The sequence below is a fragment of the Sander vitreus genome, chromosome 15, assembly GCF_031162955.1.
Source record: "Sander vitreus isolate 19-12246 chromosome 15, sanVit1, whole genome shotgun sequence".
NCBI lineage: Eukaryota > Metazoa > Chordata > Actinopteri > Perciformes > Percidae > Sander > Sander vitreus.
In genome coordinates this window covers 19,270,633-19,285,338 of record NC_135869.1, presented here as the reverse complement: position 1 = coordinate 19,285,338, position 14,706 = coordinate 19,270,633, and the positions used below count along the sequence as shown (strand labels likewise).

The window sequence follows — 14,706 nt, the reverse complement described above, 5'->3', positions numbered from 1 at the left end:
GTGTAAATCTAACCTGCACCCTCTTGAAAGAGGTTGACAGCTCATAATGTCTGATGTCAACATACAGGGAGCTAATGTGACAGTATGCTTCCCCCGTGTGGACAGATCTGGTACTGCAACAGTTCATGCCATAGTAGGATGGCCAACTTGGAAGTTGGATTTGTTGAAAGGAATTTCCACCGATGTTGACGATTGGAGGAGAGCTTGTGTTACAGCTCAGACAGCAAAAATGAACTGCTTCAATATAAATGGATGATGACCAATCTGAAGCAAAAATCTGGAAACCATTTGACCATTCTTTAAGATCTGGTGATGTTGGGAATGGTCTCATATTTGAAATGTAATGATATAAAGAACTGAAGTTTTCATTATTATTAATAAATTCTCGTTTCTCTGTGTGCAGTGTGGAAATTGATGCAATTTGTCCCCTTTTACTCTATTTAGATTTAAGTTCTATATTGTTTATGTAACAGGAGATGGAACGAAGTGGATTTTGCTATTTATATGTTCAAAGACATGTAATGGAAAAAGGACAGCATGTATAAATGGTCAAGACTCATTGCTGGATTATTAGCACACCATAAGAGAAGAGCGTTTCAGTAAAACACTCTTGAAAAAAATGCCAAAATATATGTGAAACTCCTGGAACTAGCTTTCTTTTTAAATGGCAGTTTAGCAAACCTAGATTATGAATGAATGGTTATTATAATAATAATAATAATAATAGGAAATGTGGAGAATTGTGGTTTCATTAATTTATTTATTTCCAAATGTAATCATCCTTACTGTCAATTCTGTGATTTCAAACTCCCACAAGCACATTTTTCACAAAAATAAAAAATATGAAACTAAAAAAAAAAAAAAAAAACTTTGCAAGTAGGGTTTTTTCACCAACGCCACCTTTCTAGTGCAGCTGATATGCAGAATGAACAATGAGTGTAACGACATGTGTGTGCGAACACAGAGAAGACATGCACTGATTCCTTTTGAGACTGCACTTAATAATAGACTGTACATTTCCAGTAGTGGCAGCTGTGCTGTCCTCCGACAACAAACCTCTGTTGAAAGAGCAGGTACCACTTACACAGCTAACCCCAAAGAAAGAGCCACTGAGGACGAAAATCATGCTTGTTTGTGTCATGCATCATGTAGATGTACTTTTTAAATTAAAGTGAGATGTTGACACTGAGCACCTAATAAACATACATGTCAGGCAATAAAGAGTAGCTACAAAAGTACCACAGTAACAACCATCCGTTTTCTAATCCACGCCAAAATCCTTGATATCCAAAGAGAAAAGGCAGTCTCAAAATCCACCTGGATGGAGCGGCTCCTGGATCTCAGGTGGCGAGTTAAAAGGGTTAATGTGAGCCATCGTTTCCTCTTCCACTCTCACTCATCGCAGCTCACCCCAGCTCATTTTTGCTAACTTCTCTGCTGTCGTTCCCTGTAGGCAGTGGGCTTGTGTAGCCAAGGCTGACCGCAACAACCAGCCACTTTGTTGCATCATCACACAGAATTAAGTGTCCTCTTCCTCCACATCACTGTGCAGTGTCAGACAGTTCCTTTTAGAGAGCTGAAACATGGCATTGCCCACAATTTATTGATTTAAGTCCAAATACAGGCATTGAAGACTCAGTGGATTTCAATGTGGACCTGTAAAGAGATGAGGACGCTGTCAGGCAACATACAAAATGAATGAATTTGAATCAATCAGATGCATGCATATGATAATAAGTTATAACTTGTAATGGAAATTAGAGCTAGATTGATAAATCAGCCAGGCCAATGTATCGGTGTATATGTCAGGTGATAACAAACACGAAATGTCAGTACAGAAATGCCAATTTAGGTCTAAGGAAATTCAAAGACTGTTACCATTACATAGTTTGTCCAAAGGAGAGCACTGACTGAAGTGAATTTTGCAACTGTAAAATATCCTGCTCATATATCTTGGTCACAATTTTAAATTAATAAAAAAAATAAAAATAAAAAAAAAAAATTAAAATCTAAGGGAGCCAATTAGGCTACTTTTAACAGATACATTGTTATGTGGTTTAATTAAACTGCCAAATATCGATATCTGCCTCAAAAATCCAGCATCGGTCGGTCAACACCCAAATGATCATACAGTGGAATCAACACCTCTTTAAAACAACTTCAACAATAAAACTGAACATTAAAACCTTTGGTAGGATTTATTACAGCGCTGATGCATTAAACTGCATTAGTAGGCCTAAACTGTTTTTAAATGGAGTTCAAATTAATCTAACGTTAGTATCTATAGAGGACAAATCTTTATGCAAATATTGGTGGTGCCATGGCTTCAGACAATTGACGAATTGTAACGTTAAACCAAGGATGTATTAGCGTTAAACAGGCAATTTAACAAACTAACATTAGCTGGTCCGTTTAACAATGAGGAGTTAGTGTTTGAATAATTAGCTAACATTAACTTACCTGCAATCTGACATTAAACATCATTGACGCCACAAGATAGATATAAGGGAATCTGATTCGCAGTCGCCATGCGAGATCAAAAAATATCAACAAAGTCCTCGTCAAGCCTTTGGAAAACACTCCGTAAGTCCGACCAGCGGAGCCCGAAAATCGGAGTACTAAATAAGAGAGACCCGCCATACAGGCGAAGTCTACCCAGGCCGTTACTAAGGTTACTGTGTCAGTTAGTGAGGCGAACAAACGAGTAAAGTGATGACTGATGAATGGCAGTTCATATTTCTATCGCTGTGTGACACCGAGCACCACTTTTATTGTGCGTGGTTGTGTTGTTGGCAGTTCTGCTCCACCCCGACAGCTTCTCTACCGATTCCTGTTATGGTCAACGGGAGGACTTATAACGGTGAGACACACACGGAAGTAGAAAATGTACGTGTGGATATTTGCCCTGACTTCAGACTCTCAGGCACTCAGGCTCTTTTTTTTTTTTTTTTTTTATCGAAACAGTACCTACATACTAGCCTAGAAATCTAGACGCACCCTAGTGGCAGCACATTTAATTTGTAACCAGGGTCAGTCTAGCAACTCTCCGTTGGCTTGCGAGCTGGAAAAACCAAACTCTAGTCAGGCCAATCACATCGTGTATAGAGTCGGTGGGCGGTCTTATGGCTGCTGCTGCTGGGAACAGCGTTCTTCTGGAAGACTTGGAGTTAAGCTTTTCTTTGAGAAAAGAACAAAGAACGGCACTGAAATCATTCTTAAAAAAGGAAGACGTGTCCGGATACGGCAAAAGTTTAAGCTATCAACTAGCTTCGCTACCTTCTTCGTTGCTCTGCCTGGTTGTTGCGCTATCCTATTGCGTGCAGAGCGAATTTGAAAGACAACCGTTTATCCCGCCCCTCGGATTGAGCTCCGTCAATGGTGAGTTCCCAGACCCAACATCTTGATGTGGGTCTGGCTTGTCAGGCTACCTACATACACAACATATATACAAACAATCTATGATAGAAACAAACACAGCTGATCCAGAAGGTATTACAAAATAGATAAATAAACTAAAAATAAATAATAATAATAATAACAATAATAACAATATTAATAATGATGTGTATTTAACATTTTATATCTAAATGTGGTGTCATATTCAAATATTGCATATTATTGGCATAAGTGTCCATAAGTCTGGAGTCAGTCCATACAAGTTATTTTAAGTCAAACCAAATGTAATTACTGCTTGGTGCACAGACCATATACATATATATATATATATATATATATATATATATATATATATATATATATATATATATATATATATATATGGCATTGAAAGAATGTCTGAGATTGTTTTAACATGAGAAACTTGATTGTTTGTTAGGGGACGTGCACAGCCTGTAGGGCAGAGTTTAGGGAATAATTCCATCAAACTAACTCCTCAGTCTAAAAAGGGTTTGTTGAGCTGACGTCTTTCCTCAATCCGTGTCACACTCTGAATAGTCCGTCTTACTCGTTATTTTCTTTTATCTCCTGGCCAAGTTCAAAATTCCTTTTAAAAATACTACCCCCCCCCCCGCCCCCCCTCCCACACACACACATTCTGTCTGATAACATTCTCTGACTCTGAAACGGTGAATTGACAGCTATTTGTTCGGAGGACGTTATAGATCGTTAAAGTTTCTGTGGGCGTTTCATCCCAGCGCACCGGATGCACCATCTGGTGGTGGCGGTGGCTAACTTCTTTTTTTTTTTTTCTCAGGGGTGGTGGCCATAGAAATACGGGTGGTGGCCGCTGTTTTGCTTCATAGCTTCCAGATCAGCCCACGAAAGCATGGGAATGTCGCCAGGGAATTTCTGAGTAAACTTGTTAAAGTGTTAGATAAGTTACTGTAAGTTCCCCACAAGTTGTGCCACACCCCAGGAGCTCCGCTCTTACATCAAAGGCAGTTAACGAAACGCTGTTGGGACATTTCACCACCGAGCAATTCCGGACAAAGGAAAAGAGACTTGTGAGCTAACGTTAGCTGGCTCCCGGGCTAACTTAGCATTCCTCTAGCTGCGGCGCAATGCAGGCCATAAAGTGTGTCGTTGTCGGAGACGGGTAAGTTAATGTAATCGAGCTGACTATACGTTTGTAGTTTCTCCCACCAAATATTTAACCTAAATAACGAAGCTGAAAATGATGTCATCAGACTAACGTTAGCTAACCACAACGGTAAAGGCTTTTGCTTCAGATTTTTCCTAATGTGTAAAGTTAGCTAACAGGCTTAAACTTTAACTACCTGTTTATGCTACATGGGTAACGTTAGTTAACTATCATCTTTTGCTGATACGAGTTATATACCACTAATTGTATGCATGATTATTGATATGTCTAACTATTGCATTAAAAAATAGTTAGTATGCAAGTGATTGGCTAATGTTATTCTTTGACTTAGTTATCCCGGTTACAGTGTTTTCCTCACTCCTGGGTGAGTCAGACATCACAGGGCAGTTCGCATATCCCTCTTAATCAGAGTTTAAGTTTGAGTTTGGAAACATTTACTTGTCAATTTGAGGAATTTGAAGAGTTAAGCGCCTTGTTTGTGTGTTGGTGTTAGTTGCTGTGTATTGCACTGTTATGTTACACATGCGACGTGTTTCCAGCTTTTTAAGAGCTAATTGTGTAGCCTGTGTCTGCAACAGTTGAAGATTAGTAAATGATTAAAGAATGATCTTTACCTGACTGATTTTTAGGATGTAACAATATGTGGGAGGTAAACATACCCACACCTTGTTCAGGGTGTGGTGGATACCACAACAGCAGAGTCATTGATGGGCCTATGACTTATTATTATTTTCGACTTTGACTAAGGGGAAGCTTGCAGTAGAAAGGGTTCACACTAAAGGGTACAACACAAGTTTCATATTTGGCAAATGCACTGCTCTAGGGATGTTGTATGCATATCTTGAAAAAACTAATTCCAGTCTACACCATGCAAGTATGTTATCACAAAGTATGGGTTCACTTAACAATATCTGTTTTTGACTTGGAGGCTCTCGTAGAGCTGAAAGGATTGGTTGATTAATGAGTTAGCAGATTGACAGAATATTACATTAGGGAAAATTGTACAAGCAAAAATGCCAACATTCACATGCTCCAGCTTCCTTAATGTGGATATCTTGTATCTTTGGTTTTTGGATCATAGGTTGCACAAAACAAGGCTTTTTACATGCCCGTTTTATGTGGGGGCATAAAATCATAAACACAAAACGAGTCATTTTTCCTCTACTTCTCCTCCAGAGCTGTGGGTAAGACCTGCTTGCTCATCAGCTACACCACCAATGCCTTTCCTGGAGAGTACATCCCCACAGTGTGAGTATCTGAGACTGCAGTAGACCTTATTTATTTATGTTAGACTAGAGATCGATCATTTGTCTCTGCCCTTGGTTACTATACAGTCACTGCATGAATAAGGTGGCATCTTATGCTGTAGTTGCTTTTCTTTTCTTTTTTAGATGAAAATGTGGCTGCTTGTAGGTTACAATCACTGCTATGGACTGCAACTAAGTATATTAAAAAAAATATGATTCAGGGAAAATTATGTTGTGGGAAGTTACGAGCAAAACCTGCACCAAATCTGATTCTAGACCAGCTATGGACACAGTGTTGCTCTGTATCACAGTCAGTGTGGCATGAACAGGCTCAGCAGGCTGTTGATAAACAAGATTTTAGCTCAGCGGCAGCAGAGCCAAATAATAAAAACGATTTTCAGGAAAGAGCTGAAGAAGACAAAGGCCACAGAAGATCAATTAAGAGCCTCTTTTCCATTTGAACTCTTTAGTTTATCTCCTGTCATAATTTAGGTCTGTCTTAATATTTATCAGTCTGTGGGAATCCTGATGGAGTTAACTCATTCTCCCATCATTACTTCTGTCAGGTTCGACAACTACTCCGCCAATGTTATGGTGGACGGGAAGCCGGTGAACCTGGGCCTTTGGGATACAGCAGGACAAGAAGATTATGACAGACTCCGTCCACTTTCCTACCCACAGACGGTACAGTACAAAAAATGTCTGACTGGTACAGTACCAGTCAGACATTGCTGTATTATATTTTACAAACAGATTCTCTTTGATGTGTTGTGTTCGCCTTTAAGTATATTTTGATGTCGGGGGCACTCTTACATAACCCATTTTGGAACGTTTGGGAATCTAGATTGAATAAGGAAGTTGGAGGGAAAGACAAACGCCACACTTTTGTGCCACATCATGATTGCATTGTTTTCTTTTTCTTACCAGGATGTGTTTCTTATCTGCTTTTCGCTTGTGAGTCCTGCCTCATTTGAAAACGTCCGTGCCAAGGTGAGTTGATGCATTGCCACTATGTTAAAGAGTAGATAAATAGTGAAGGGGTCTTCGTGTATCAGTTTTATGACATGATATGGCATGATGAGAGGCATCGGGGGATTTTGATCAGCTGCCAGTTTTTCTCCAGGGATGACTCAGAGATTTGTAAAGAGCAGCAAAGAGACTCCCTCCTGTTTGTTTGGATGCGTCTTGCTTAATAAAAATAGTTTGTTCATTAGGAGCACAACGGGTCATCCATTCATTTCCCATACTCGATCTGGACTAGAACATGTAAACACTGGCCATATTCAACAAGGCATGTATGATAATATCCTAGGGCTGCACGATATTAGGAAAACATCTAATTGCGATTATTGTGACTCGCGATTGCGATATGATTCACGATATTGGAGGGAATTATCATTTGTAGGATACAATTCGTAGGCCGGGATGTCTCTGCACCACCACAATACTTTATTTTAGAATGGTTTGGCACATATTTTGCCTTTAACAAATATTGCGCCCCCCCCCTGCGATTTGGATATTGCACTAGTTCATATTTGGATAGAATTGTGATTAACTGTACAGCCCTATAATCTCCACACCTTTTTAACCTTTTACTTTGAGAATTTCATTGACAATTTGCTTGCATCCTCCTTCAGCTGATTGATTGTTTTAGTTTTCCAGTCCACAGTTTTCCTTTTTTGGTTCACTCTCACGTTCACTCTTTTAAGGCTGCCCCAAAGACAAAATCTGATAGTGGTTACTTTAAATGTACTCCTTGGTCATTCTAGAAATTAAATGGTCACGATAACACAGACCGGTTTGGAAAGTTATACCCCTGACATCTCAATGTTGTGGTCTTTGTGCAGTGGTACCCTGAGGTGAGACACCATTGTCCCAACACTCCCATCATTCTGGTGGGTACCAAGCTGGATCTGAGAGATGACAAGGACACCATGGAGAAGCTGAAGGAGAAGAAACTCTCTCCAATTACATATCCCCAAGGACTGGCGATGGCAAAAGAAATCGGTAAAAACTTATGTCAACTTTCTTCCTTTTTTTTTTTTTGTCAAGTTTTCTTTTCCCTGAGTCGTTTTCACACCTACAGTTTGTTTGCTCTGATCCGAATCGGTTGATGAGTTTGTAAACTTGGAGCGGTTTTCCTTTTTGGTTCGGTTTCGTGTCACACCTGGAAAAATCCAAGCGTACCAAAATTGCTTATTGGTCAGATGTGTCTGGGGCGGGAGCAAGAAATTGAATAAAGGAAGAAGGTCCTGTGTTCTGGACTAGTGCATATTTGTTCCATCTCCATGGTCAAACCGGCTCATTTCATGTAAATAATCGGACATTGTTTCGCGAGCAACCTTACTGCGTCTGCTCTGCTCACCGAGACGTCGCTCTGCTCTGCCGGTGTCGGTCTCCAACTTTAGCGGCGGCTGGATTGACCACGGTGACGGCAAGCTTGACCGCTGTCTATTTCCGTGAGAGAAACACTGCAAGCTGCTACAGTTTGCATGATCTGCCGCATCGCAGATTGCAAAGCACACCTAACTACAGGAGCCATTTAGCTCAGGCTTGCAGAGTACGCAGCTGGTTCGGGTCGGATCACGTTCTCACCACAAACGAACCGCACCAGAGTTTGATTGAAAGCGTACCAAGACCAACCTCTTGAAGGAGGTCTCGGTACGCTTGTTTGGTGCACACCCGAGTGCGATTGCCGCATTCACACCTGCCGAATAAACTGCACAAAGGGGGAAAACAAACTCTAGTCGAGTCAACCGAACTAAATGAGGCAGGTGTGAAAGCCCCCTTAAACTTTGGGGTGGCAGTAGCTCAGTCTGTAGGGGAGTTGGTTTAGGAACCGGAGGTGGTGGACTGGTAGCTGGAGAGGTGCCAGTTCACCCCGTGGGCACTGCCAAGGTGCTCTTAAGCAAGGCACCAAACCCCCAACTGCTCGGGGAGCCTGTCCATCGACTGCTGCAGCCCCCTCACTCTGACATCTCTCCATTAGTGCATGTATAGGTACTGAGCATGTGTGTGTATTTTCAGTGTTTGTAATGTGTATTCTAACAACCGAGTGAAAACATTGTAATTTCCCTTGCAGGCTTGATAAAATATAAGTTATTATTAAAACATTTAAAAGAAAACGAATATTTGATGTGTGGTGTCCTCAGGTTCCGTCAAGTACCTGGAGTGCTCTGCCCTGACTCAACGTGGCCTTAAAACTGTGTTCGACGAGGCCATCCGGGCCGTCCTCTGCCCTCCACCCGTCAAGAAGAAGGGGAAGAAGTGCTCTCTTCTCTAAGACTTCCTCCACTGGAACGGTTACAGGGGAACATGGCCGCTAGTGGTGAGGGAGTGGCTAAAGACACAGGAGAAACACACCAGTATACACACAAAAACGATGTACTTCAGATTCTTTCCTTCCATAAGTGTAGCTACAGCAGTTCTACCAACCGTTTCAATGAAAAAATTGGACATAGGGTCATATTTAGAAGGGTTTGTAAGATTATAGACCCCAGCTCTTTCCATACAACGTATACTGTATAGACATAACTATGAAATTCTCGAGGCCTTCTAAAGTGGATTGGATGTTTTGTAAAAATGGACCGTGGAATGTTTTCAATTTGTTCTTCCACTGGTTGTCCACCTCTACAGTCCTTGGTTGTTTGTTTTGAGTGGAAGAAATATTGCCAAATACATTCTGCAGACATGCTGTATTTTAACAGAAAATAAACCCTTTGTTCTATTGTCTCAAACCTTTTAAACCTTCAAAGTACAGCTGACGGCTTGCTGTCACGAATCAATGGCATTTTATTCATTTTGCCTTTGTGAGGGCGGTCACGTGTCATTGCACTGTCAACAAGGAACTTGAAGTAACCATCAAATTACTGTTTGTGCGTGATAAATGTCTTTACCAGTAAGTTTTCAGTCCTAGCAGATTCATGTTAATTAATTCTCATGGATTGAATGACACCGGAGACGTTCTGATTTCAGACTGGGAATAGATCGTCTGACACCAACTGTGCTATTAAACCCTGACACGTCTAAATTATCCAGTATTTTATGCGTTTGGCTCCAATTGGACCGGTCAAGTTTATGGTATTTTTTTCTTTCCTCTTTGCAATGTTTCCCCAAAAGTGTGTCTCAACTGTGTAGCTGCCCAGGAATGCAACGCTGAAAACTTAATTAGATATTGGATTAGAACTGTTTTGGTGGCGGGGAACAAGAGCACCTTCAATGCTCTGTGGGCATTTATCAGAAATACCTTTTGTGCAGCACATTTGATTCTTAATAGCATCACTACTGGCTAAGCAATGTCACTAAGAAGAGCATTTATGCCTGCTAATAACCGTAACAAAGCTACTGTCGGTTATGGTGTAGTATACAGTGTACTCATCTTTTTTTGTTATAATCATGTGATTTGATTGTTTTTTTGTATCTTTCTTCACAGAAGTAACACTTCACTCACTGTATTGTTAAACTAACACTATGAATATCCTTTTTCTTTATTACCTCTACAGTTAACGCTACCTTAATCTCCCTACAAGCCTAGCTTTTTGTAATTAATGCTGATAGCATGTATGTGCAACATATACTGAAAACTAAGATTAGAATTGCAACAGTTATATTTTTTGCCTATTTACAAAATGTATTTGAACTACTAGATCAGGGTTTAAGTACATGTTGCTCATCTGTATTGTATTCAGACATCAAGCTGTGCTTTAATTCAAGCCAATGTTGTGACTCTTTAGTTTTATGGATAAAAGCTATTGTCACTTTTTGAGAAAGCCAATAAAATCAAGTAAAACAGACTCTGCTCTGCCTCTTTGTTGGACAGCGCAACCCGATTTCCCTCGATGCAACACTTATTGACTGACACCTATTTAGTTGAAGCATGATGTAGAGCTAATGCCTCAGGGGCCCGCGAATCAATTTCCAAATATCAATATATTGTTTCACAGGCGTTGGGAGCAACCGTATTTTTTTTAAACTACTCGCATTATGTGCGACCTGCAAAGTTGACGGCTTTTGTTTTTTTTTTATGTCCGGTTGAAAAACGAGGAGAGAGCGAGTCTACCAGAGTTCAGTGTGTGTAGAGGGGGCAGGCTAGTGAGCGATCAGCATTTACATTGCTCGGCCGTCAGACCGTACGGCGAAAACGCAAGTCTTTCCATTTATTTTAAATGGGGGTAGCTAGTAGCCTTCTGTGGCGTGGGGAGCCGGAAAAAAACGCAGCGGCCTGCGGTAAAAAGTTGAGACCCAGTTAACCCGACGTCTGCGATGGCCATGTATGTGACGTGTCGTCACATAAAGTCCCGTGCAGTAAACGGGAAACATCACTGCCTCTATCGCTACCACAAGAAAGTTTTAAAAAGCTATGTGGATAAAAAGAAAACGAAACACAAGCACTGAACTGCCCGGGAGTTAGCGTCGTTAACAAAAGAGAGAGGAGGGAGGGAAAGCCCGTGTAAGGCAGAGGCAGTAATACAGTATATTGACAATAATACTTTGTTTACATTATTGAATGTGAATTTGTGAAGCACCATTCAATGAAAATGTGACTGAACTAAAATGACTGGAATGACTGAAATAATTGATTTATTCAGGAATGTGGATGTTTTGTTTCTGTGTGAAGTTCATTAAATGACAAAGCATTACTAAATGCATTTGAATATGATAAATATAAATGCTGGTAAAATAAACTTTGATTACAGTATATATTTAGTTTTCATTAATTTGGTAGCTATACTTGGCTAATTGAATGATAAGGGTTACAGCATCCTACTGGTGGAAGTGCACAGTCACAATCTGGCCCTCAGGTAGTGAGGATAACATTTTTGTGGCTCTCTTCATCACAAATGTTGCCCATCCCTGCCGTAGACTATATTGGAACATTTATGTTCTGTTGACACATATTACCGCTAGGCTGATTCCCCCCCCCCCCCCTCAAATAACTATATTGTTACTTATGTGATTTAAATCCTTGTAAAGGCTTGTATCTGTTAATATAAGTAAATACTTGTTACAGTGAAAGGAATGTTATCTAAGACTGGGTGGAAATCTTTTTTAATTATAACTGTGGATTTAAAGAAGACCTGATAATACAAATTAAACGAAAGACCAGAGGCACCTCCTCGTATTCAGGAAACAGGAAATCAGTAGCCATATGTATATAATGTATATTAGATTAGTTTTAGACTCTGATCGGGCCGCTTGTCAGTCAATTCTGGCAACACTGCTGACTGGATCCTAGTTCATACAGTCTGGACGGATCTCAATTTTAAGCCAAAGTTAAAACATCACAGAAAGGGAACAGCTGTAACAAAGTGCTTCCATGGTGTGCACATAAGTACAGTATGCATATACATTTTATTACAAGATGAATCAAAACCAGAGTAATGTCAACATAATTGACAATTCATAAACCCACAAGGTTTTTTTCATAATGCATTTGGCACAGAATCAAACTCTGAAATCTTAAATTAGTTTACTAACAGTCCTCATAGAAACACTTCATAATCTTCAGCCACTCATTGGCTTCGACCAAGCACCGATTTCAGTCTTGTTGCTTTGGTTCAGGGCTCAACAAATCGCAACAATATCCCTGAAGTAGTAGGTATGCTGGGAAGAAAACAAGAACTGTAGTCAGTAAATAAAGTGACACTCCTCAAGAGCCCAAGATGATTAACAATTCAAACAGAAGTTAAAAACAGATTTGAGATTTTAAGCAATCATAGCAAAGTTTTATTTTATCATTTTCTGGTTACGGAGATCAAGCTTTCTGGTTTATGAAGGTTTTGACTACCACAAACATATTTTAACACCTGAGAGCCAGCATCTAGCCTGAGGGTTGTAGCAAGTAAAAAACCCACAATTGCTGAACTGAGGATGATGAACGAGAGCAGCTACATTAAGTACCTGTCTTTTCCATTTGACAGACTAAACAGATAAACTCCGACCTACTGCAAAAACCTCAAATTAAAAATCAACATATTTCAGAATCAATAGCACGCAACGTATATACAAACAGATATTACCTCTCTACCAGCTCTGCACCAACAATGTCATGGATATGGTATTTCATGTGGAATTTCACATGTGAGGTTGTTCGCCGCTCCTCTAGCTCTGCCTTTAAGACTTCACTATATTTGGACTTCTTCACCATGCCGAGCACTGCTTTACGACCTTGGATGAGTGGTGAGATGGTAAGAAAACAAACAGTCCTCCAATTAGCAAAGCACTGTCAAAATCTTGTAAAATGAGAAATTTACATGTGACATCATTAAAGCAAAGTATTTTTCAGACTCTGTTTCTCTTAACACCCACCTTGTATAAAGTACTTAGTGAATTTGCCAGAATTGGGAATGGAAAGCCACCAGCTGCCTGCATCCCTTACAGTGAGGACACCTGACTTAACCAGCTGCCTAGAGGGTTGAGAAAATAAAAGTATGTGCTGATCTTTGAACATTTATTTTTAGACACTGTAAAGTATAACGTTCCAAACACTTGAGAAGACACGTATTGAAGCCGTTTCGGTGTCGGGTGTGAAGTTTTTCAAAAATTATTCATTTTGGAAGTAGACATAACATGAGATAGATCGGTCTTTCATACGTTATCTCAGAGTCTGTGAAGAGGAACTCCCTGAGCATCTTGTCTTTGGTGAAGCTCAGGTCTGTGCAAGGAGAGGGCAATTTTTGCAAAAACTTCTCCACCGTTGCTCGTGTCGCTCTGCCCTCCTCTCCTGCCAGCACTTTGGCCTTGTAATCTGAAGCAAAAACCAGCCCAAAAGTGTCAGCATCAAACCCGAGCTGGAACATCAGCAGTTCTCCTCGTTCCCGCAGTTTATTCTGTGGACCACAAGCAGGGCAGTGGGTTGCGTTTTCACATTTACATAGATACACATATGACCATTCTGAAACTAAAGAGCCATCTTACCAGCTCCTTGTCCACCAAAGTCTTGTCATTGTGTATGCTGTAGAGCTGGTGCTTAAGAACGATTTGAGGCAAAGTGTCATTGAAGAGCTTCCTGGGGAACAGTGTCATGAGGTATTCAAGGGTGGCTCTGATGTCAGTCGGTCCTTTAATTTGAAGCAGTAAATGTAGAGTGAATTTTACATGAGATGAGATTTCAACAAAATTGTAATTAGCTTTATAGCGGTCACGCCTACCATCTCCATCACTGACAGCGCCAAACTTCTGTGTGCCATTTCTTCTTTTCTTCACCTTGAAAGTGTCTGAAATCAGAGCCCGTTTCCTGTTCATACCTGAAGGGAAAATTGTGGTAGAGAAATCATGACTTGCAGAATAAACCCCAGACAGCCGCTTTGCTCATGCCCATGTGAGATTTTTTTTAATCTGGGATATCAGAAAAGCCTACTATAAAAGAAATCGCCTCACTTGAAAACGTATGATCAATCAACCAGTTAACTCAACTAACTGGCGTTGCTTCTCAACGCCAGTTAGTTCTACTTTTGTGAGACAATGGCCTTTCTAATCAGGAAGAAAAAGTGAGCTAGCTAACTTATATCACCGGGGCGGCAGGAACTCCCCCTTTGAAGATAAAAGCTACCAGCTTTAGGTGTTTATACTTTTTTACTGTCATTTGGAAACATTTTGGTGGAACATAACGTTACACAATTTGCCACGACCCCACCGGATTCAATCACTTGGTTTTGTCTATCTTGTTAGGCAAGCTAATACAGCTAACCTAGCTAACGCTACTTTGTGTGTAACGTTACACTGACAAATAAGCAAATATTTGACCAGTCAGTTAAAACACTTACCTAATAGTTACTTATAACAATAATATTAGTATTCACATCGCTTTGGTCCCATTCACAGCTTCAACCATGGGTGTCTGGAGAACCAACGGACAATTTAAGTCTCACGGCTCTTTGCCGGAAGTGCCGCAGGTAC

General features: G+C 40.4%; 3 protein-coding genes across 3 annotated transcripts; 1 reads left to right on the top strand and 2 right to left on the bottom strand.

Moving 5' to 3' along the window:
• Positions 1-740: 740 nt before the first annotated feature.
• smim10l3 (small integral membrane protein 10 like 3) lies at positions 741-2,844 on the bottom strand. Its single transcript, XM_078269173.1, has 2 exons — positions 2,461-2,844; positions 741-1,656 (listed from the first exon to the last, which is right to left on the bottom strand). The coding sequence occupies exons 1-2, from the start codon at positions 2,638-2,640 to the stop codon at positions 1,636-1,638; spliced, it is 201 nt and encodes a 66-aa protein (XP_078125299.1). The 5' UTR covers positions 2,641-2,844; the 3' UTR covers positions 741-1,635.
• A 1,344-nt stretch (positions 2,845-4,188) lies between these two features.
• Positions 4,189-9,435, top strand: rac1b (Rac family small GTPase 1b). Its single transcript, XM_078269315.1, has 6 exons — positions 4,189-4,555; positions 5,738-5,809; positions 6,375-6,492; positions 6,736-6,798; positions 7,656-7,815; positions 8,961-9,435. Exons 1-6 carry the CDS (start codon positions 4,521-4,523, stop codon positions 9,089-9,091), a joined length of 579 nt encoding a protein of 192 aa, XP_078125441.1. The 5' UTR covers positions 4,189-4,520; the 3' UTR covers positions 9,092-9,435.
• Positions 9,436-12,140: 2,705 nt separating this feature from the next.
• LOC144529943 (winged helix repair factor 1-like) lies at positions 12,141-14,706 on the bottom strand. The gene is made up of 7 exons (XM_078269314.1): positions 14,574-14,706; positions 13,959-14,054; positions 13,726-13,868; positions 13,402-13,637; positions 13,117-13,214; positions 12,828-12,975; positions 12,141-12,411 (listed from the first exon to the last, which is right to left on the bottom strand). The coding sequence occupies exons 2-7, from the start codon at positions 14,050-14,052 to the stop codon at positions 12,366-12,368; spliced, it is 765 nt and encodes a 254-aa protein (XP_078125440.1). The 5' UTR covers positions 14,053-14,054; positions 14,574-14,706; the 3' UTR covers positions 12,141-12,365.